This window comes from Protopterus annectens, chromosome 3.part0, assembly GCF_019279795.1.
Source record: "Protopterus annectens isolate FY-2018-M chromosome 3.part0, PAN1.0, whole genome shotgun sequence".
NCBI lineage: Eukaryota > Metazoa > Chordata > Ceratodontiformes > Protopteridae > Protopterus > Protopterus annectens.
Window position 1 is genome coordinate 1,696,602,640 of NC_056731.1, and position 24,756 is coordinate 1,696,627,395.

At 42.6% G+C, this 24,756-nt stretch overlaps 1 protein-coding gene across 1 annotated transcript in view; it reads left to right on the forward strand.

The window, feature by feature from the left end:
* EMC2 (ER membrane protein complex subunit 2) overlaps positions 1-23,317 on the forward strand; it is a 1,476,345-nt gene extending 1,453,028 nt beyond the window's left edge. The window contains exon 11 of the mRNA XM_044065735.1: positions 22,908-23,317. Within this exon, the coding sequence (XP_043921670.1) occupies positions 22,908-22,994 (87 nt within the window). The 3' untranslated portion in view covers positions 22,995-23,317. The remainder of the gene's footprint in view (positions 1-22,907) is intronic.
* Positions 23,318-24,756: the final 1,439 nt, after the last annotated feature.

A 24,756-nucleotide genomic window follows, 5' to 3' on the forward strand; every position in this document is an offset into this window, starting at 1 on the left:
GCTGATGAAAATGAGAAACTACGATGCCTGGAAGCTAAAGAGAAGGAGAGGCAGAGGCAACATGAAAAGGAGATGATGACTCTTCGCCAGAATCATGGAGGTAATGGGGAAGGGAGTAAATGAACCCCAGAAGCGACAAAGGTCAGTAAATTTCTTCCACAATTTACAGAGGGGGATAATTTTGATAGTTTCATTCATATGTTTGAGAGGGTATGTAAAGAGTATAATGTTGACCAAGGGCTCTTGGTACATTTCCTGACCCCCTTACTCCATGGTAAAGCTGTAACTGTAATTTCTAAACTGTCTGATAATGATTGTTTAAATTATAATGTTGTAAAGAACTGTTTGCTAGAATATTTTAAGTTAACACCTGAAGCTTATAGGAAAACGTTTTGTGAGCATAGATGCAAGGCAGATGAAAGTGTGTGTGAATATGTTGCTGAACTAAGCACTTATTTTCATAGATGGGTGTGTGGATGTCAGATCACCACTTTTGAAGGGCTGGCAGACATTTTAGTGAGGGAACAAGCCCTTAGCACTTTGCTTGAGGACATGAGAATCTGGATAACTGATAGACAATGCACTACTGCAGATGAGTTGGTGAAGAAGGCAGACATATTCCTAGTAAGCAGGGAATCACTGCACAGGAAAGGGACACCAGGTGCTGCTCATGGGTCTAAGGGAACCCATGGTGGGTAGCCCAGACTGCCCAAACAGAGTCCGCCAGTAGCAGGGGAAGCCACTAGTCCAGGACCAAGGGTTAAATGTTTTAAATGCAACCAGTGGGGCCATGTAGCATAATAGATGTCCACAGAGGCAAGGTGGGGAACAAAATGTGGGAGAGCCAGTAAGTGGGAGTGACAAAATGCCAACAGTAGGTGGTCTCGAGACAACAAGGGTACCAGACTACCACAAAAGGTTATATCCTATCTTAGTGAATGGGAAAGAGGCCATGGCTAAGAGAGACACAGCCTCTGACCTAACCATTGTGATGCCTGCACTGGTTACAGAGGAACACTACTTGCCTGGGCAGTCTACTCCAGTCAGAGCTGTAGGAGGGATCCCATTCCAAATACCTTTGGCTAGGGTTCACCTTGACTGGGAGGGTGGAAAAGGAAGTCAGCAAGTAGGTGTGTTTGAGGATATCCCTGCAGATGTCCTGATAGGGAATGATTTTGATAATGTGGTAGCCTCTGTCCATGCAGTTACATGCAGTCAGGCTTGGAGACAAGCATGTGGGTCTGGTAGCCTGGAGAGACCCAGACAAGACCACACACTTGCAGCCAGGACTGGTAAAGTGGGTGGTTACTTCAGGGAGGGAACTACCCTGTAGCAGTGAGACTGAAGGTGAGCCACAGCTACTTGTGGACACTGATGTTCCCTTGAACAGAGTGACTGCAAGGGCAGAGGTGAGTAGTAGTACCCAGGCTGACAGTGAGGCACCACTGTCCAAGGATACCAGACTTCCTGTGGAAGGGGAGCTGGAAGGGTTACAAAGAGAAAGGTGAGACAGGTTCACATACATTCTCAAGGGAAGGGGGATCTGAATACTGGGATAAAAGGTTACGGTATATTGAGTGGACCCCTGAGGGAGGGCTAGAGAATACAGTAGTTGGTAGTGTCCAGAGCCTACTGTCTGGCACATCTAGCCATAGCCCATGATATTCCCTTTGCAGGTCATATGAGCATAAAGCATACAAAGAGATGTATTATGCAGAACTTCTATTGGCCTGGGATTTCCAGAGATGTAACAGGGTACTGCAAGATCTGTGAGCAGTGCCAAAATGTAGGCAAGGCAGGAGATAAGGTGAAAGCTCCTTTGATGCCTTTGCCTGTGATTGAGAAGCCATTTCAGAGGGTAGCTTATGGATATTGTGGGGCCTTTGAAAACCCCAAGTTCCACAGGGAAAATGTATATCCTAGTGGTAGTAGATTATGCTACCAGATACCCTGGGGCAATGGCTCTGTCCTCCATTGAGGCAGAAAAGGTAGCAAGTGCTTTATTAGAGATTTTCAGCAGGGTAGGTTTCCCAAAAGAAGTACTGACTGACAGAGGTGCCAGTTTCATGTCAGACCTGCTGACTTGTCTGTGGAAGTACTGTGGGTTAAACCACCTAAAGACCACCCTCTACCATCCCAAGACTAATGGTCTTGTTGAGATGTTAAACTCTTCTTGTTGAGATGTTAAACTCTACACTTAAGTCCATGCTACAGGCATTTGCAAATCAGTTTAAGAGGGACTGGAACAAATATCTGCCCCTTGCTTACAGAGAGGTGCCCCAGGAATCCACATGTTTTTCACCCTTTGAGTTGTATTATGGGCATAGGGTGAGGGGACCTCCTGGAGTTGATTTGAGATGAGTGGGGGGGTGAATGTGAATCCCACAAGGAGTCCGTTGTGGCATATGTCCTAAACCTCAGGACAAGGCTCAGGGATAATCTGGCAGAAGCTCAGCAGCAGAAAAAGGTCTGAGCTAATCGAAGGAAGGACACTGAGCAAACTCGGATCTATAATATATAACATTAAGTATCCTGTTTTTTTGTTTATTTTTTTGAGTTATTTATACTTTTGTCTACTTTACTTGTTTCTAGTTAGTTTCACTGTGTGTGAGGTATTAATTGAAATTGTCCACTTTGGGTTGTTTTGGTTTGTTGTTTGATAACTTGTTTAACTGTTTCTAGTTTCTAGAGGCTCTCTAGAGGCTCTTTTTTAATTTAAACATTTAAAGGCTCACTTACATTGTGTGAGAATGTTTGCAGTTTGTTTTTTGTTAGAGTGGAGTAGTGTTGTATTGTCCATATTCAGGCTTGTCAGGATTGGGCCTAGTGTTTGGTTGAGTCTAGCTGAGAGCACATTCATTCAGGGATATTTTTATTTAGAGCCACAGGACATTTCAGTGAGAGGAGATTGTTAAGGTAGGTTGGCTGGACTCCTGGTTGACCAGCTAAGCTAGTAAGCACTCATTTGGTTTTTTTTTTTTTTTTAAAAGTTCTCAGGTTTCAACAACTTTCTACCTAAGAAGTTAAGTTTGTGAGTGTTTTTCCATGGATCTATAATATATAACATTAAGAATATTGTTTTTCTGCTTATTTGTCTTTGAGTTATTTACAGCACTTTGTCTACTGTATAGTTATCTAGCTAGTTTCACTGTGTGTGAGGTATTAACTGGCAATTGTGCACTTTTATTAAGCATTTGTTTGGGTTGTTTGATTCTTATAACTCGTTTGCAGTTAAAAGCTTTCTCTAGAGGCTCCTTTATCTGTTTAAAACTTTCATTTAAAGGCTCACTGCTGCTTTTCTGCTGTGAGAAACATTTCTGCAGTTTGTTTCCCATAGTTGGTGGCTTTGCAGTTGCCCGCCCCTACTGTAAATTTGGTCTGGAACACTTCTCCCAGTCTAGTGTTATTACCTCATTCTACCCAATACAGGGTGAACATTTGAGAAGGCCAGTCCACTTAGTTTCTGCTCCTCCTTTCCCTCTTTCCACTTAAAAAAAAATTCTAAGCTTGTGTCCTGCCTTTCCTGTGGGGAATCTAGTCTGGATACAGACTTGCTGTGTCCAGGACTATTTGTGGGCTTCTGAGCCCCCAAGCCTTTCTGTGTTGGAGGGAAGCCTTTTTACTTAATTTTGTTTGTAAGAATTAGCCAGTTTTTTAGTTTCAGCACTTGTCTGTTTCTTTGAGCTCAGCACTTGTTCAGAACTCGTAGTAAGCACTAAATAAGCTACAAATTACTACAGCACTCAAGTATCCCCACTTGTGTAGAGGAAAACAGTTTCTAGTACATAACAAATAAGCACCTATCCCGGCATGTGTAAGGATCAGCTTCTGGTGTTTTCTCCTGTCTACCTGATGAATCTGGGCTTCTTGGGGCAATGCAGCAATTGCCTCATGTACAGAGACAACCCTCTCCTCCTACCACTCAACACTACAACCTGTGAAAAATGCACTTATATAGCCAAATTGGAAGCAAAGCTCTCTTCACCCAAGACTGGACTAGACAGTCAAGAGGAGAAGGTAAACACTTGCACCACACCACACTCATCACATAGTCCCTCAAAACCTACACCACCAAAACATACACATAGAAACACAAAACACACACCTACAGTTGCTGAGGCTGTCAGTAAAAACCTGCCCAAGCAACAGGGACCTCCAAAGCAGAAACACAAGCACCCTCCACCCCCCCAACACAAGAAAAATGACAGCCCACAAACTCAGTGTGCCACTCAACTACAACCCATAAGGCATAACAATGTACCCAACACTCTAGTCGTAGGTGACTCTATAGTCAGGCACACTGATGTTCCACTCACCAGGCTAAACAAGGAGAACGTTGCTGTCAGCTGCCTGTTGGTTGCCAGGATCCACCACATAACGCATGCACTCAGGTCACTCCTTAAGTACAAATATGACTCTGTCATTGTCCATGTTGGTGTGAATGATTTGAGATGTACCTCCCTGGACTACATGAAAAGGGACATGGAGGAGCTGTTCGATCTTGTAGCCCAGGCAGGTATGACCCTAGCCCTGAGTAGCATCCTGCCATCACCCAGAATGATACCACAGTACAAGGACAAATTGATTGACTTCAACAATTGGCTAAGCTTCTGGTGTCATTCTAAGGGGATCCAGTATCTGTCTGCCTGGGATGACATGATCGACAAACCACAATGTTTTGCCAGAGATGGCCTACACCTGTCGCCCCTGGGATTCTGGATACTGGCTAAGGCTCTAGCCATCCCTATAGTGCCTTTTTTAGGCAAGGTTCAAATGACAAATTCACCACTGTAACAGGTACAAGCAAGCAGAATCTGAGGGTATTGCTACTCAATGCTAGAAGTCTAAACCTCAAAATGCACTCACTCGAGGCACTCCTAAAAATGGAGAACATCGACATCTGTGCAGTGACAGAGACCTGGTTCAAGGCTCCAGAGACTACCCCTGCATTACCAGGCTATAATTCATACCACACCTTTCAGCCACCTAACCTGGACCTAAACAATAAAGGCGGAGGCGTGTCCATATTCATTAAGGATATCCACACCTCCAGGCTAATTGCTCAGCATAATGCATACGAGATTATCCAAATGCAACTAACTCTGGTCAAGACCGCAATCCAAATTGTAGCTTGCTACAGATCCCCCACCATGCCCCAGGATTCCCACTCCTCATTTCTTGATACACTGGAAAATATTAGGGTACAACCTAACACCCTAATAATGGGCAATTTCAACTACCCCACCATTAACTGGGAAAATTACTTATGTACCAACTCTTGTGCTCAACATTTTCTGGAATTCATAAATTCCAGTGCCTTGGATCACCAGGGGCAGCAATATCCTAGACCTGGTTATTACCAACATGGGCAACCAGTGCTCCACACCAGTGGTCAATTCCTTGTTGGTCAGATCCGACCACAAGCTAATCACCCCAGACATCCACATCCCTCCCCCACCTGCCATTAGGGAAACCACCGTAAAAAATTTCTCCAAAGCCAACTTCACGCTTCTTAAGACAGAAGTGGCAAACTTCATGACACCCATGCTGATGGACAGTAACGGTATGACTGCTGAATCCTAACAGAACCAAGATGCTATCCTCCAAAAAAAGGAAGCCAGTCTGGCGGTCCCCTTAAACAAACTACAACAGAAGAAAGAAACTGTTGGAAAAAAAGAGTAAAATCCCATGATTGGAGAAACTCCCTGGTCAGCCTCAGTAAGAAGCTGAGATCCCTCATAAAATCCTCCAAAGCTAGTTACGAAAACAAAATCGCCACTGACTCTAAAGACAACCGAAAAGCATTCTATTGCTATGTCAAGAATCTCAATGGCAACACCCAGATCTGCTCTGAGTTACAGCACACCAACTGATATTGCCAACATCCTGGCAGATAGGTTCAGTGCTAACTTTACCCCCTCTCATCCCCTAAAGGGCCCATCTGTATACCAGAAGAATGCAAAGTTCCTGTAATCACGGCTGCACAGGTAAAAAACACACTCTCCAAAGCCAAGATCACAACATCCATGGGACCTGACAACATCCTAGGCTGTGTTCTACATGAACTACAGAATGAACTTGCACCCCACCTAAGTACCTTATTCAATCATAGCCTTACCTCAGGCTATGTGCCCACTGAATGGCGCACAGTGACGGTTATCCCACTTCACAAAGGGGGAGCCACCACGGACCCCGGAAACTACCGCCCCATTAGCCTGACGAGCCTGGTCTGCAAGACTATGGAACATTTCATCATGGAACTTATAAACAATGACATTGGTAATCTCCAAACTCAGGACTCCACCCAGTTCAGGTTTTTAAAAGGCAGATCATGTCTCCTAAACCTGACAGACTTCTTTGAAGCAGTCACCAAAGCCGTAGATGAGGGTAATGTGGTTCACACGGCCTATCTAGATCTCGCCAAGGCTTTCGACACCATCCCTCACTCTGGAATTATAGATAAACTCACTAAACTAGGTATAAATTCCTATGTCACAAGATGGGTTGCCAACTGGCTCAATGACAGAACCCACACTGTGAAAGTAGCAGACTCCAAATCCAACTTCAGACCAGTGACAAGTGGAGTACTACAGGGTTCAGTCCTGGGCCCTCTCTTGTTTGGTATCTACTTCTCTGAACTACAGGCTAATACAGAAGGTCCTTGGCTAACAAAATTTGCAGATGACTGCAAACTAGGAGCCATAATCAACACTCAAAAGATGTGGACATCCTACAAAAGGGCCTCGCTGAGACAGATGCCTGGTGTCAAAGCCATGGCCTCAAGCTCAGTGGCAAAAAGTGTATTGTCATCTCTTTTGGTAAAAGCTCTGTACCCATGAACTACGACATAGGCGGTAGTTAACACCGAAAGTGTTATAAGAGACCTTGGGACACAGGTGGAAAATAGTCTCTCCTTTGATAATCTCATCACCACAGTAGTCAGGAAATCCTTCTACGTGGCACACCTCATCACAAAAGGTTTCTCATCCAGGAAAAAAGAGGTCATTGTTCCCCTCTACTCATCACTCATTAGACCCATTATAGAGTACAATGCCCCTTTTGGTATGTACCTCACAAGACATCTACAACAACTGGAAAAGCCGCGGAAATACCTCACAACGAGGATTACCAGCCTCAAACAGATGCCCTACGCAGACCATCTCAAAAAACTCCAGCTTTACTCCATCGCATATCGCCTACTCAGAGGCGATCTCTGCCTAACACACATAGCTATGTCAAACCCAGAGCTTTTGGACATGCTCCAATTAAAGAAATCCCAATCCCTCCGAGCTACACGCTCTAGGGACCTAAACCTTGTCACCACAGTAAACAGAACATGCTGGAGGGATAGATTCCTGTCCCAGAGACTTCCCATACTCTGGAACAAACTACCTATCTATATCAAACAAAGCTCCTCATTAGCACTCTTCAAGAAAAATCGTGATGGTTAGATGGGAGATAGGAAATTCACCCTGGGGATCACTTCTGTGGCTCAGTTCGACAGTGGCACAGGAAAATAATTTTCCTGGGTGGCGAAAGCCAGGGTACCTTTTGGCTCGGCTTATATAGGCCCTAGGGCCGATAGCCTAGTACCTACCTATGAACCTACCTGTGACAGGAATGCTCAAGCTAGAGACTATGCTGTAGGGCAGCAGGTAATGGTGCTCATTCCTGTCAGACACAACAAGCTGCAGGCAGCTTGGGAGGGACCCTACAAGGTAGTAAGGAAGGTCAGTGATGTTAACTACATGGTAGTGCTAGGCAGGAGGCAGGGGCACAAATTGTAGCATGGAAAATAAACAAGAACTCCATTTGCTGTGCTGGGTGTCAGAATTCACAAAATGCACCAAAGTTCCTTGTAGAATGCTTCTTTATTTGAAAAACGAACCCCTTCAAACCACATTAAGTGCTTTCATCTACTACAAATAGACTTCATCAGAGTCTATTTGTAGTAGATGAAAGCGCTTAATGTGCTTTGAAGGGGTTCATTTGTCATATAAAGAAGTGTTCTACAAGGAACTTTGGTGCATATTGTGAATTCTGACACCCTGCACAGCCAACGGAGTTCTAGTTTATTTTCCATTGTGTTGACTTTCATTGACTGTCATGGTATTTACAAATTGTACCATGTTAACATAATGAAACCTTGCCATGACAGGGAGGCCCTTGTGCTAAGTAATTGCAGTACAAGGCAGGAGGAGAGGGATCTATGGCTGCAGGGAGCCAGCCAGGAAAATCCCAAATTACTGTGGTGGAGCCCAGGGTTGCAGGCATATCATGGGACAGTGTAGCGCGGTACTGGGGTCAGCAGTGCCAAGGCAGCTGGAATCTCAAGACAGGGAATGGGGTAAGGTATTCCCAGTTGGACTCAACCCTCTTGAAAAAGTAGTTTAAGTTTTCAGGAAGGGGAGAAATGTGACACCAGGGAAATGTTGCCTGTCCAGCTATATGGAATTTTGTAAATAATTATATGTCAGTTGAAAATATTAATATGATTTATATAGAAATGTGACACTGCCAGCCCAGCTTTCTGGAATTTTGTAAATAATCATATGTCATTTGTGAATATTAATATGATTCATATGCTTGTCTTACAAATGTAAGAGAATTGCTATGTGTATATTAAACTACTGATACAGAAGTGTATGTTGAACTGTATGTTATGTACTGAGCTTCAAGAAAGTAACCAAAGTGTATCCTAATGGAAAAGAATATAAATGTATATAAACTATATACCTATGCAAATGTATGTTTTAATAGTAGAATCTGGAACATAGAGTTAACTTGCAAAACTTCAAGAAAATAAGCTGAAAAGTAAAGTGTTTTATGATTGTGTTATCTCTCAGTAAGCAGACACGGTGTCTAGAGCTAGAGGTTTTCCTAGTGTCTTGAAACAGAAATAATTACTAGGTTTCAAATGTAAAAGTGTTTGATTGTTTTACAACTTCCAGTCCTGAGCAAACATCTGAGAGATATGTATTTTTCACACAGAAATGTTAAAATGTAAGTTTCTCTTAGTCTGGGAAGTGAAGGCAGGTGACAGAGTGATATCATCCAGGCTAACCCAACAGTAATATATGATATTAATTTAAGAACTCTCTCAGTGTGTGTTTGTGTGTGTGTGCATTTTGTGTCTTGTGTTGGACCTAGAAACATCATCACCACCATCTGCATCTGCCTTGCTCTGTAAGTATGTTATTTAGGGCATAGTATCTTTTAGATGTAGATAGGAATATAGTAAAGATTAGTTTAGATGTTTTCTGTATTTGTTTGAGACTGTCCTGCAATGTTGTTTTAAAATATTTCCTGTAATTCTGCTCTGTAGTTAGTGTTGATTGAGTATTGTCTTGTTCTTTTATGATTTATTATTAAACATATTTAAACCTGTTTTTGTGGTTGATATTTGTGAGACATATTTAAACTCTTAGAGCACTTGCATATGTATTTGGTGACGCTACCATTTGGATTAATAGTAACATTACATAGTAAGATTGGTCAGCCTTTGGTTAGGGCATTAAAAGTAGTTGATAAGTATTGGCTGGTGGTAGCTGGTACTAGCTTATAGTCTGGACAGAAGGGGGCATAGCTAGTAAACCTGTGCCAGCCTTTCCTAGGTGTGTATTTGTATATAAATCAAATCTCACTGTGTGTGTGTGTGTGTGTGTGTGTGTGTGTGTGTGTGTGTGTGTGTGTGTGTGTGTGTGTGTGTGTGTGTGTGTGTGTGTGTCAGCTTCTTGGACAGGGACACAAAGCACTAGTTTGACAGAGAGGATACTGGAGGTTTTGGCTTGGCCAATCAGCTGAGATCTCAACACTATAGTTGTCCCAGTGGGGAATCTTACTGGGGATCTGGAGAAAGAGGGAGAAATCAGCCCCAGACTGACTGTGATCACTGTGTGCTCTTAAGGGAAGTTGTACTTTACTGTGTGTGTACTTGTCATTCTCCCATTGTGTACATCCCTCACTGCTGCCAATGGTGAGGATTGAGGCTCCTTGATTACCGGGCCAGTGCAGGGGCATCACAGTATATTGTGGGTCTGTTTCTTAAGTAGATTGTACCTTTTCACTGTCTACATAAATTTTACATTAAAAAAAGTTAAGTAGTTTGCGGTTAGGTTGAAACATATTAAATGTTTGCAACACACAATCACACACACACACACACACACACACACACACACACACACACACACACACACACACATATAAAATCCTACATTTCACATATATAAATACATTCTTTTTCTCCCTGTCAGAATGACAAACCTTTTAGCTGATGAAATAGGGAGGATTTAAAGGGATGTCTCTCCCGAAGGCTTTGTAATGACTGGCAGGGGACCAGTGCCAACAGTTGTTTTCTACTCCCACTGAATCTTCTTGGTTCAGATTATATGCATGTGTAGCATCGAGTGTCATTTTAGCTTTACTTCTGTTATATTAGCGTGGTTAATATTATAGGCATGGTTTACAGGTGTATTTACAGTAGGCATAAGTGAAAACTAGAGGAGGAATGATAAAGACTACTTGCACCACTTCTTGTCTTCTTAATCAGCACCAGCAAATTCCTCAAAAAGAAAGGGCATCTTGGAAACAGAAGAGGTAACCTGAAGGAAGGATAATGTTGCCCTCTTAAGAGTTATGCTTCTCATTGGGCTTTGCAGCAGTCTGTGCTGCTGTCCAGAACTGCAAAACAAGAGAGTATTCCATTTCTAATTCAAATGTATTAGCCATTGTCAAATAAAATAAACAGATTGGTTTCAACAACTAATTTGGCTGTACAACATTAATGCAGTTTGACAAAGTGGCAGGTGTATGTACACCAGATCCACATGGAGTCAACCTTTGTGGTCGCTCAGTTGTAGCACAGTGCTGTGCGGGGACGGGGTTGAGACACCTGATCATGAGTTGCACATGCAAGTGGGAAGTCGTAATACAAAGGTCAATCTGAATTTCATCAGTGGTAGCATCTGTTGTGATGACATCATAGCATCGTCTTTGCCGCCTGTAATCTGATATGATGACTTGTGAGGCTTCTGGTCTCCACCACAGGGTGCACAGGCATTAGGATTCCCCAAAACCTCCCCTGAGAATAGGAGAACTGGTGATTATCCACTTCATCCTTTTCCTCTTCCTGGCCAGTCCTACCAGTAACCCCAATCCAATCCTGAACTCAGGATGTCCTTCTATTCCTATGTTGCAGTATTCTAGCTGTGGGATTTCCTGCCCTCAGGCGACTCGTACATCGCCTCTTGTACAACAGCTTCGGCTTGGCTGTTGCAGCTTGTGTGGGACGTCAGACGTAAGGCCATAAACCAGGGCCTTAAATGTAACATCTGCATGCACAATCCTCAGAACTTATCAGCTGTAGACGACCTACGCATTGTACGATCACTCCTTCTCAGACATCGCATCAGTAAAGCTAAGTAACCCGTTGGGTTTCTATTTTTTCCTGTTTTGCCAATTGTTATTGCTTAGGCTTAGTTGTTGTAGCCTTTAGCTGATGTCAGGTAAAAAGGGAAAGTGCCAATGCGGGTGCCAGATACCACATAAAGATGCCCATGATAGGTGTGTTTTTTGCTTAAGCCAGGAGCACAAACATTCCGCCTGCTCAATTTGTCAGTCATTTGTGCCGAATACCCTACGCATCCATTTGGCAGCTTTAAACCTCTACCTAGAAAACCAGCACCTTAAACGGTTAGCCCTTAGAATGAATCACGCATCGGAGGCCACATCTGAACCTCTGCGCAAGAAGGCCAAGATTCCTTGGCCTTCCTCACCTGCCACATCACTACCAGACACCCCACCAACTGCCGATCTAGGAGTTGAGGAGCACCCGGAAGATCTGTCGACTTCAACAACTTCCTTTAAGGAAGCCATTGCACAGCCGACGACCGGCACGTCCTTGGAGCTTACCCAGACACCGACTACCATTCATGTCGAGGGGGGAACCAGATTCTGTGGTACCTCCAACTGGGATCTAGACTTCGGAAATGTTGACCTCAAAAACTGGCTCCCGGTCGGTTCCTACTTCCACCCCAGCCAAAAAGAAGCAGAAAACCAAGCATACCTCCTCTGCAGAAGCCCTACAAGATTGGCAGGCCTTCTCGTCTTCTCTCATGCAGGCCTTTATGGCCCTTAGGCCTTCAGTCTCAACCTGCACTACTATGCCTTTACTGAGCCCTAGGTCTGCGTCTGCCTCTTCCCTCCCACCCATGACATCTCAGGTTAGGAAGGAAGAGCATGATTTTTCCTTTTCTTCCTCAGAGGACTCTATTTCATATACATCCCAGATTGCTTTTCCCCAGGAGTATTATTGTCCTGATGAGTCTGTGGAAGGGGATTCTCCCTCTGAGGATATGACCTTTGGTGAGGCCATCACCAAGATAAAAGTTTACTTCAAATGGGATACTTTCCAAATGACTGACACCCAAAAGAGGTACTTTGAGCTGCTTTAAGTAGAATCCCCCTCCCCTTCGGCTGTCCCTCCAGTTCTACCTGCTTACCTGGATGCCTTTAATTCAACTTCTAAGGCTCCAGGCCTCCAGCCACCAGCCCCTAAGTGCGCTGACCGCTTTTATAAAGTGCCAGAGGAGCAAAAATTCGTAGTTAAACCTCCCTTGGTGGACCCAGCTGTGATTGCCACCACTCCTGATAAACAATCTAGACTGATGCCTTCTGCCTTTCTCCTACCCATGGATAAAGATAGCAGATATATGGATAGGATGGGAAAGAAGGCATACACATCCTCCACTTTGGCTTTCAGAGCCATAAATTGTCAGACCCACATGCCTATGCTCTAGACTTAGTGTCTCAAGCCTCCTCCATGCTGGCTTCTATTCCTGACAGTCCCATGAAGGCTGACATTTCCTCCAAACTGTCCTTGGCCCAGCAAGTAGCCAGGCACTCCATTAAATGCAGCTACGATGCTGCAGAACCATCTGCCTGCTCTGTAGCATTTGCTTCTGTCCTCAGGAGATACACCTGGCTGAGACTCCAGAATCTACCAGAAGACTTCAAGTCCAAGATCTTGGACCCCCCCTGGATCACAATTTTCTTTTTGGAACACAATCTGCAGACCTCTTCAAGAATCTGCAGGAAAAAGTTAAAAATTACAGGACATCAAACATCTGCTGGTGTCCCCCATTCCCAAGTATTACAGGAACTACCCTGCTAAAACCACTTTTGTAAGGAGTAACTCTCCACAGACAGCTGCTTCCTCTTCCAGATCTAGAAGAGGGGCAAGAAGATCTACCACGTCCAGACCTACTGCACCACCTCCTTAGCCCAGACAATCCTTTCAGGACAGAGGAGGTCCCAATAATGCGTGACTGCCTTGCCCACCTACCACTTTCAGCACGCCTTCCCCACTGCCTCCTCATTTGGCAATCCATCACCACAGACCAATGGGTCCTATCCATTATCCAAAAAGGGTACTTCCTATCCTGGAAAGAAAAAAACACCCAGGAGAGCTATTCCATTTCCCCGAGAAAAACAAATTAATCTCCTGCCACAAGTTTTGTCAGACCTGTTAAAGCTAGGCACCATAAAACCTGTCCCCTCAGGACAGAAAGGAAAGAGATTCTGCTCCCGTCTCTTCCTGGTCCCCAAACAGATGGTCCCTGGAGACCCATTTTAGATCTCTCATTTCTAAATCTCCACCTTCAGGTACCCTCCTTCAAAATGCTGTCACTTCTCACTCTGCTGCCACTTATTCCATTCAAGGCCTTTATGGCCACCCTGGACCTAAAAGAAGCCTACCTACACATACCCATCAGGACTTCCCACAGACAACTCCTGTGTTTCTCTGGCCCTTCCTCTCATTTCTAATTTGCTGCCTTGCTCTTTGGTTTATCCACTGTCCCCCCAAGTGTTTACAAAGTGCCTAACCCCCAGCCATTGCCTTTTGCAGAACTCATGGAATCGAGATTTACCCATATCTGGATGACATCTTAATACTAGCAGAGTCAAAGGATACCCTCTCAAGGCATCTGCACTTCACCATGTCCCTTTTGCAAATCTGGGGTTCACCATCAATCTCCCAAAGTCCTCCTTGAACCCAGACCAGGACAAGATTTTCCTAGACTGCAGAATCAGAATGGAAAAAATGAAGGCCTTTCTCCCACAGGACAAGGTTCTATCCCTGACTTCCCACTTCAAGGAAATCCTACACTCCCAGAAGGTGACGGCAAGGGAATTTCTTTGTCTCCTAGGCTTAATGGCAGCAACCATCCCCCTGCTACCACTGGCCAGAGTGCACATGCGCAAGCTACAGTGGTACCTCAAAAACATTTGGTCCCAACACCTACATCACTTAGAACAGGTTATTCCCCTCCTTCCCTGTCTAAAGACAGAAATCAGCTGGTGGATCCAGCAAGTCCAACTAAACCCAGGACTCCCACTCCCCCCCCACCCTAATCCAAACATTGCATACAGATGCCTCAGATTCAGGTTAGGGGGTGACACTGACATCCTACAGGGTTCAGGAAAAGTGGCACTCTTCTCTACAGGCCAAACACACCAATGTCAGGGAAATGACAGCAGTCTTCCTAGCTCTAAAGACCTTTATCCTCCTTATACCAGGGGTGCTTCTGATAGTGACCGACAATACCACGGTTATGTGGTACCTCAACAAACAGGGAGGAACAAAGGCCTATCAGCTGTGCAGCCTGACCCTGCTGATATGGGTCCTAGCCTCTTGCCCACAACTTGGTCCTGCAGGCAAGCTACATCCCCCTCGCAGGACAGTAAGCAAGCATATCTCCTAAGCAGGACTTCCTCTCTACAGCATGAATGGATGCTGGACAGGAATGTCTTCCTAGACGTAGTCCACCGGTGGGGTACTCCACAAATAGACCTGTTTGCCTCTCCCCAAAACAGGCAGCTGCAGACCTTCTGCTCAAAGACGGACTCCCCTCTAGCATGGAGAGTGGACGCTTCCAACTTTTCTTGGGAGGGGAAGTTTCTTTATGCCTCCCCCCCCTTCCCAGTGATTCAGAAAGTCCTCCTGAAAATCAAGGACAAAGCAAAAATCTTGTTAGTGACTCCCTACTGACCAAGGCAGCAATGGTTCCCCCTCCTTCACAATTTAGCCAAGGGCAATCACTACAAGTTACCCTACAACGTGGACCTACTGACAAGACAAAGGAACTGTCCTCCCATCCACACTTGCAGATTCTATCCCTGACTCTGTGGGTGATAGACTTTTGATCCCCTTCAAGACACCACTACTCAGAGGACGTGCTTTCAGTCTTGAGGGAGACAAGGAAACCTACCACCAGAAAATCTTACCTAGCTAAATGGGAAAGATTTACAAAGTGGTGTCTGGACAAGGGAAGGGACCCTTGCTCTGCTGATGCCACCCATGTTCTTGCTTATGTGGGTCAATTGATTAAAAGCTGACTTTCCTATTCTTCAGTGAAAGTACACCTTTCTGCTATATCAATCTGCTTGCCCCTTGAATCCCCCCTTGCTAGCCAGGCTCGATGTAAAGCTCTTCCTTAAAGGGGTCTTACACATGACACCACCAAAGAAGCCTATCCCTCTGCCCTGGGACCTTAACTACATCCTGGAAAAACTTACCCAACACCCTTTCGAACCGGCTGGGACTTCTTCCCTACAGATGTGTACATGGAAAACTGTCCTTCTGGTAGCTATCACTTCAGCCAGAAAGGTGTCAGAGTTGCAGGTCTTAATGGTCCCCCCCCCACACCACCTTCCACAAAGACCGAGTCACCCTGTGAACTAATGCCTCCTTTATGCCCAAGGTGGTCAATGACCTGTCTCTAAACCAATCTATCCATCTACCCACTTTCTTTCCCTCTCCCACTAATGAAGGGGAGAGTATACTGCACTCCTTGGATGTGCACAGGCAACTAAGATTCTACTGGACAAAACCAAAACCATTAGGAAATGTAAGCAACTCTTTGTCTCCTTCCACCCCAGAGCCCTGGGCAAGGCAGTCTCCAAACAAACCATCGCATGCTGGATCAGGAAAACCATTGGTCTCTGCTACTCCCACCATGGAAAAAAAAACCCAGGGGGAGTAAAGGCTCATTCTTCTAGGGCAGTGGCCACTTCCAAGGCTTTCATAAAGGGTCTGGACATGGCATCCTTTATGGAAGCAGCCACATGGTCCACCATCCACACTTTAACCAAACATTACAAACTTGACCAAGTCTCCAGAGCATGGGCAGGATTGGCCAGAGCAATCCTGCAGGGCTTTGTAGAATTCTCTTCAGCATCCGCCACCCTCTCATCCATCTAAGCTGTGGTATTCTTCCACAACTAGAATACTGTAACACAGGAATAGAAGGACGTAGAATAGTTGTGTAAAATCTTACCATAACCATAGATGTCCTTTTTTTCCGTGTTGCAGTATTCCTTCCCACCCACCATTACCCTCAAGTCATTCTCTTTTATTCCCAGCTAATACCTGGACCTATCTCTGCTACTGAAGGACACCAAGGGCACACACCTGTCCCCACTAGCATTCCTCCTGCTGGGCCGCCTTCTCTGCTTGCTGGCCTTCAAGTTCTGAGGATTTTGCATGCAGATGTCACATATAAGGCCCCTGGTTTATGACCTTACGTCTGACGTCCCACGCACGCTGCAACAGCCAAGCTGAAGCTTTTGTATAGGAGCCGACGTACGACCCACAACTATACTGCAACATGGAAGAGAAGGACATCTATGGTTATGGTAAGATTTTACACAGCTGCTCTTTGCCAGTAATGCAAACAGAGCCTTTGTATCATTGTACTAACTGAAAAAAAAATTCTGTTGTCATAGTGAGCCTACATGATTTAATGGAGAGCCATACAAGGCATTCTCAAAATACTGATGGATTGTTTTAGCCATATAAAGAGGAATAGCTTGTCTGATAAAAGTCAGCCCTCCTAATCTGTCGGACGTTATTCAGAATGAACAATGAACAGAAAACAGCATGCCCAATTCATTATGTATGCAAATGCATATGTGGCAATATGAAAAATATGTATTTCGGCTTTTTCCCGGTTAGGGGCCGCCACAGCGGAACTCCGGTCCGCTAATGATTGGCAGTGGATTTTCACGAACTGCGGGGAGGACATGCAAACTCCACACAGAAGGCACTCCCCGCACTCCAGCCGAGAATCGAACGGGAGAACCTCTTGCTGTGAGGCAACAACGCTACCGCTGCACCACCACAGAAGTAACAGATAAACAAAAAAAGTATAAAATAATTAAATAATGTAACCTGTGTACCTTTTTTCCCTTTTAAGTGGAAACCGAACTGAAACCCACCCTACAACCACTTATAAGGTGCTGTAGGAAGTGAAAATGTCAGTCCAGCTCCTCAAGATGGCCTAGAAGAGCCAAAGGACCTGACTGATGAGTTTTACTTTGAAAAATAAAAAAGAGAGACTAACCAACCGTCCAAAAAAAAGGAAGGAAGACAAGATGCAGGCATTTTACCCACTGCCCACTGGAATCTAATATGTTGCACTTAGAAAGGAAGGCATTTGTGCAGAACAAAATGTTAACATATAGAAGACAAGAGAAATTGTTATTACTTTACAGAAAGCTAAAGACATAGGTGCCAGATTGTACTGGCACTTGAGACCAGAGCTCCAGCAATGTCTAGTAAGCTGAAGCAAAGCCCTACCAGCAATAAATAGCCCCCCATCCTTCAACAATCCAAAACTTTCTACAGAGATATAGTACCCCTTGATCTCTTCCCTAACCTTTGAACTCATACAAAAGCGGAAACTGTTAAGGTAGGAACTCTGAACTGAAATTTGGACTGGAATGGGGCATGTTAATCTGTTTAAAAATGCATTAAACTTTCAGAATGTTAAGCACTGCAAAGTTTAATTCTCAGCTATGAAGATATAACTACAACATAAACCTTATGTAGCATTGTGTAATACAATCTAGGCACTGTTGTAAAAAAAAAAAAAAAAAAAAATATATATATATATATATATATATATATGGGTCTACTTCATAAGATTGGCAGACCATTTGATCGACATTCATTTGGTCGACAGCTCATTTGATCGACAACCAGTACTCAAGGCAAAAACTTGGGATTTGCCCCCCTCCCCAATGTTGTGCGACCCTGGAGTTGGTATATATAGTTGGGGGGGTGTGGGAGACACAGCCCCCCACATTGGGGGGGGACGAATCCCCCCACCTATTTTTTTTTTTTAAATGTGTAGTTTTGTTGTATTTTCATGTTTTAAACAGAAATACATGGTGGGATTCGCCCCACACCCCCTAACTGTATATACCAACTCCAGGGTCGCACAACATTGGGGAGTGGGGCAAATCCCTGTTAAGTGCCTTGAATACTGGTTGTCGATCAAATGAGCTGTCGATCAAATGAATGTCGATAAAATGGTCTGTCGATCTTATGAAGTAGATCCATATAGATATATTATATATATATATATATATATATATATATATATATATATATATATATAGATATATATATATATATATATATATATATAGATATATTATATATATATATATATATATATATATATATGTAAAAACCCTAAGACATGCACAAGGAGAAATGTCAGAACATTACTTGCATGTTACATTTGCAGGTAAGACACTAATGCTGAGTCGAATTATTACTTGACCTCAGATAAAGCCTATATACAAAGAAAACGTAATTAGCTTCGTTAAGTAGCTGGGGTCATTCCAGGATATCCATTATGTGTCAGCATGGGATGAAATGCTCGATTCTCCAGTTTTTTCATTAAGGTTGGCCTGCACCTCTGGTTTCAAGACTTCTGCATACTGGCTATAGCCTTTGCTTACCACCACCTCCCCACATGACTTTTTTAGGCATAGTCTAAATAGTCAATTTGCTGGATATTCCTAACATTTTGGTCCTGAAATTGGATCACATTAAGGTATCTGTCCTCAGTACCAGAAGTCTAAACAATAAATTGCTTGATAATGAGCCTCACCTGCATTTCGAAAATATCCATGTCTGTGTAAAGCGAACCCTCTTTCTCTTTGTTCCAGGGTTTTGTGATTTTCATGCCTTCACACACAATGACAACTGTGCTGGAGTCTCCATATTTGTTAAGAACATATTACCTACAGGCAAATCCCTAGGTATTCACAAACCAAGCTCAATGAATGGATCACTCGGGACAGAATTAATTGCTATAGCTTGTTACAGAATACTATCTTTGTGCCCCGATGGTCATGTAAGATTCCTCAGTGTTCTAAATGATCTCCCTATTTGCAGACATTTCTTATTTTAGTTGACTATTACTAATCTTCAATAAATAGGATACCTAATCTCCAATGTAGGATATATCCAAAAACTCTTAGACTTTATAAATAAAAATTCCATTGAGCAGTTGGTAAATAAACCTACTAGTGGACACAGCATTCTTGACCTGATTCTTACAAATGTGGCTACTTCGTGCACTACTTATATGGTATCTCATTCACAGTGAAGTCTGACCGTAAACTTTGTGATCTTCTTCTGTAAACTCTCAAAAGCTCCTGCAGTAGACACTCTGAATTTAAGGACTACAAACATGCTAACTTCAACCTACCCTGTGGCGAAATGCACAAATTCAGTTTTGCCTGCACCTTCCCTGACCTTAATGCAGCAGCAAGCTTCACTAAGGAATTCTACACCCATTTAGAAAAAATGCTTAGCTAGCATGTCCTACCAGAAATCAGGTGGTATGCAAAATTCAAAAGCAAACCACCCTAGTGATCCACTGCTGTAACAAACTATACAACAAAAAAAAGACACTCATTAAATTATTAAGTAGATTCAAAACTTCTATTATCAAGGTTATCAAAAGCAAAAAAAGAAAGAAAGAAAGAAACTGAAGAACATTATCTCATCAACTAAAGGATCCCATAAACTTTGGCAGGCCTCTAAAGCCAAAGATAATTGTAAGTCCTTCTTTAGCTATGTTAGAAAGTCAAACAAAAAATATCCTACATTGCTCTGAACATATTCATAATGATGCCTCCCTTGTGACGCTATAGACATTGCCAATTTTCTTGCAACCAAATTTAGTGCCAGCTTCACCCCTGCGATTTCTGTTCAAAGCTCCACAATATCTGAATCTCTTGCTTCCCCATTACTTATGAAGATCATTTACTGAAAGAGCCGACCAAGACCAAAAGTACATCATCCGTGGGACCTGACAGTATACTTGGTTGCTTTATCGATAGTGTTGTACAAGCCCTTGCAGACACCCCTTAAACTCCTTAACCTAAGTTTAGCTGTTAGACATTCACTCCTTAAACTGTTTAACCTAGGTTTAGCTAATTAGACATTCACTCCTTAAACTCTTTAATCTAGGTTTATGTACTGGTTTTGTCACTAGTGAGTGGCATATGGCAGTGGTGATGCCCCTCCATAAGGGTGGCCTTATACCAAACCTAGGTATTTACAGACCTATGGGTCCTCCAAACTTCATCTTCAGAGCCATGGAATGTATTATAACTGACCTCATAAATTGCAGCATCAAGAATCTTATTAGACTTGACACCCAACAGTTTGGCTTGAAGCCTGTTTAACATGGTGCACTTCCAAAAGAATTGCAAAGGCTGTAGTTGGTGGTCATGCAGTGCATGTGGCATATCTTAACTTGGCCCATGGCTTTCAACAGCATTCCATATGCTGGCATCACACAGATGCTAAATGCTTTAAGCATAAACCTGTATATTGTAAGAAGAATAGTAAACCTGCTGAAAACAGAACCCCATACAGTGTGAGTTGCATGAACACGACCATCAGTGCCCAGAGTGTCCTCTGTTCTGGAACTTCTCCTTTTTGGTATTTACTTTTCATATCTCCAAGCACAGAGCCAAGACCTTTTACTATCAAAGTTTACAGACAGCTGCAAAATAAGAGTTATTGTTAAGTCACGCTGTGACACCCAAACCCTCCAGAATAACTTTTCAGTGAACTCTTGTGCTGAAAATGGGATCATGCTAAATGCTCGAAAATGCAGTAGCAGCATATTTCGTAGACCACCCCCTCCCCTTATCATACAGCAAAGACAGCACACCACTGCAAAACAAAGGTGTAGCCAGGGCCAGGAACCTAGGTTCATCGGTTAACTCCCCTTCTTTTAACAGTCATGTGACTGTGGTTGTCAGGAAATGCTTTTATTTAGTTCAACTTAATTGCTAAAGGAATATCATCAAGATCTTAAGAGGTAATCTCTCCATTATATTCAGCATTGATGTCCAGTTGCTGAGTACAGTGCCCTTCTTGGGATGTATCTCACTAAACATATCAGACAATTAGAAAGACCCCAAAAGTTCCTAACTAAAAAAATAACGGGTCTAAAGTCCCTGAGCTACCAGGAGAGGCTGAAAGGCTCTGTACCTATATTCACTATCTTGTAGACATATAGACTCACTTATCGTGCCATTTGAAACCAAATTGTCCTGGACCTCCTGAATTTTTGCAAGTCAAATACAGTATTTCCACCACCAACCAGTACAAAAACCAGGGACCTACCCTAAATTTTACCAACAAATAGATAAAATAAGGTAAAATAAGGTAGAGGGATAGGTTTATAAAGCAGCACCTCCCATACCTCTGTAATAAGTTTCCCCTTCATGTTAAGCAGTATGACTCATCTTCCTTGGATGACTGGATGGATGTCTCCATATTTAGTTCAGGATTGATTGGTATGGCAATCCCAGAGAAAGAATGATCAGTCTGAGAGAGGGTGTCGTTAAGGCTTGGATGGTTATAATAAAACTCAGTGGCCTTGGAATATCTGTGAATTTCTGATTCTGTATAATGTGCTTCATTGGCAGTAATGAATAGCCTGTTGTTTGTGTATTTGTGCATGTGTGCATGCTTTTTGCTTCTCTCTTTCCTTTGCTTTTGGATGTCCCTAGTCATCAAGTCATTCATTTACTCTTCTTAGATCACTGAGAGCAAAGTCCTTGAGTGCTTGGCAGAATTAAAAAAAAATCAAGGAAAACGTTAAATATATGATTAATTTTTTTGAAATTGCATCCTTTTATGAAAATTGTCAGATATTCGGTGTTTGTGTTACTGGTTCTAATGTAGATAAATGCAGTTGATAATTCTGTATGCATTAAACTTAACTATAGCTATAGAGTTCACCTAAAAACTGAAATTCCTCATACCTCCCCCCTGTGAATTTATTCCTACTCCAAGGTGACAGAAACTTGTAGAAAATGATTACTGTTTTGGATTAATTCAGTTTCGCAGTTATTTGCACAGTTACCTTCAGTACACAATTGTGAAGGAGAACTGAAAGTCGGCATCTGTGGTTTGCCTTGATCCCTGTGATTATACACAACTAACGGCAGTACCTGTGCAACCTTTCCTTCACATATTCTGCAGTTGCTTTCTCTAATCTCTATCGGCAAAATAGGGGAGGTGTTAAACTTGCATTTCAAAGCACCATATTTGGTATCTATAACAAGATTCAAAAGTAGATGGCTAGATGACCTTATGATGGTTTACTGTCTACCTAAGTTCTGTGTGATGCCTTTGCCTAATACTGATATCTTAAGTAACATGAGATCATCATCCCTTTGCAGATCTACTTGTACAGTAGAGAGTCGATTATCTGAACTAATTGTGACCTAGGGTAGTTCGGATAATCAAACAATTCAGATAATCAAACATATAATTGAACTGGATAAAAACGTCTAAAGTTTTGTTTTTTTCTGCGCACGGAATGCACTTTTCAAACATTGATTGATTGTTTTTTTTTTTTTTTTTTACTGTATTGTCTTATTACTTTATTCTGGCTGCTCATTTCATTTTAGAACTAATAATGAGATGACTTCTATACATGGTGTGTATGTCAGGATGCCTTTTTAAGAGTATGTGAAAGTCTGATATGCTTTTAATTTCTTTTAACATTTCTTTTTAGCTTGCGAACTGTGGCAAGAATGAAACCAGATACTCTGCAAAGGCAGTTGAAGACATGTTGGAAGCTCTACAGATCACTCAGTCTTAACCAGCTGTAGAAGCCAGACCACACAGTACTGCAGCAACCATTTTAGAATTCATATTTCAGTTCCATCCTGCTTCCTTCATAAAAGGAAATCCATCTATTTTTTTTTAACGAGAAGCGAAACTAGTGCTTAATATTAATATCACTGAGAGAAGAGCTGGACTTTTTCATACTCCTGGGATCACTGAAAATTTATTTTCACTTCATTTGTCATTTATTAAAGTTGTACAAGCCCTGCTAAATAGAAGTGCACTATTAAGTGGCTCTGTGGTGCAGTCCTGGTGACCTTAGATGCTTGTTAATAAAGTAAATTACTATATTCTTGATTTTCTGTTTTACTATTTTTTTCTTAGTGAGAAATAAATGCAGTAGCTTTTTGATATGTGGAATATGTGACTGAATAATGATGTAGGAATTAACAACTGTTAAATGTTTTTGTCACAACCATTTTTGCAGCTTTGAGCTAATTCACATATGTAGAAGTAAGTGTGTGTGATGGAATATTTTCCTTTGGATCATTTTTTGGTCCCTGTGTCTGCTGACTATTGAGCTACCTACACTACTCTTTCTTTCCTCCTTACAGGGCAAGAGCAGTCCATGGCACGTTTTTCATACAAGCAGCCTTGAGATGCATCTCTGTTTAAGGGCCTAAGGCCTGTCCTTGGGTGGGGGAATATGCGACCTTTGTCACCTAGGAAGCCCTTCTCCTTGTGCATATGCACATGCACACTTCTGTCTACCTGCCAGTGAAGGTTACTGAGTTTGTGTCATGGTAAACTGAATGCATACCCTGGGACTCCCAAGAATTGCAGACCCTCTTTTGAGAGGTTTTAGCATTGGTTCTTTCATGGCCCTTATAAATCTTTAGACAGCTCCTGTCCTTCTAGGCCATATACTGTGCTGTATTTGTGCCTGACAGTTATATACGCAGAATACCTCTCAACCTCTTAAAGCAAGATCCAAAGGCCCAAAAATAGGGACACTTTTTAAATATTGTGCTTACAAACTTAGAAAGTTGATAGAGTAAGGTTTTGCATAAGCATGAATTTTTTTGAAGGATATAAAGTCTGAAAATTTCTGTACTGTTGTCTGCATGTATGATTTGGCAAAATTTTACGCCGGATGCCCTTTCTGACGCAACCCTCCCCATTTATCTGGGCTTGGGACCGGTACGAACAAGAAGAAGATAAAGTCTGAAAATCAACTACCATTATTTTCATACTTCAGTCCTCAATGATTTGTCAGAAAACTATAATTTTATGAAAAATGGACAAAAAATATGAGTCAACAATCTGTACAGTCTGTGAAAATCTGAACATTTGAGAGCTATAAAGTATCAGGCATGTATGTGTAAGGTTGTGCCAATTGACATAAGTACATGGCACACAACACTAAAGTAGTTTTGAACAGTACTCTGAATATGAGCTCAGAAGTGACTCTCCCATTTACGGTAATAGTCTGCAGTCTACTGCATTCAGTACGCTTGTGTACCTCTTAAGACACTTTTGGACAACACATTTAAAAGTACTGACAAACAAATTGACATCCCTTAGAAGCTTCTGGGCAAACAGCAGTCAAAATCTACTGTTGTACAAAAGAATGGATTTGCAAGATGTATCACTTACCTTATATAAGCAGATATCTTCAGTCAGAATGAAACACTCAGGAGGATACAAACACTTCTACCACTATTTTGTTCCATAGAGTGATGAGGCTCCGGACATTTCATTTCATTGCATTTATATCTTGTAGATTTATCCCTGTG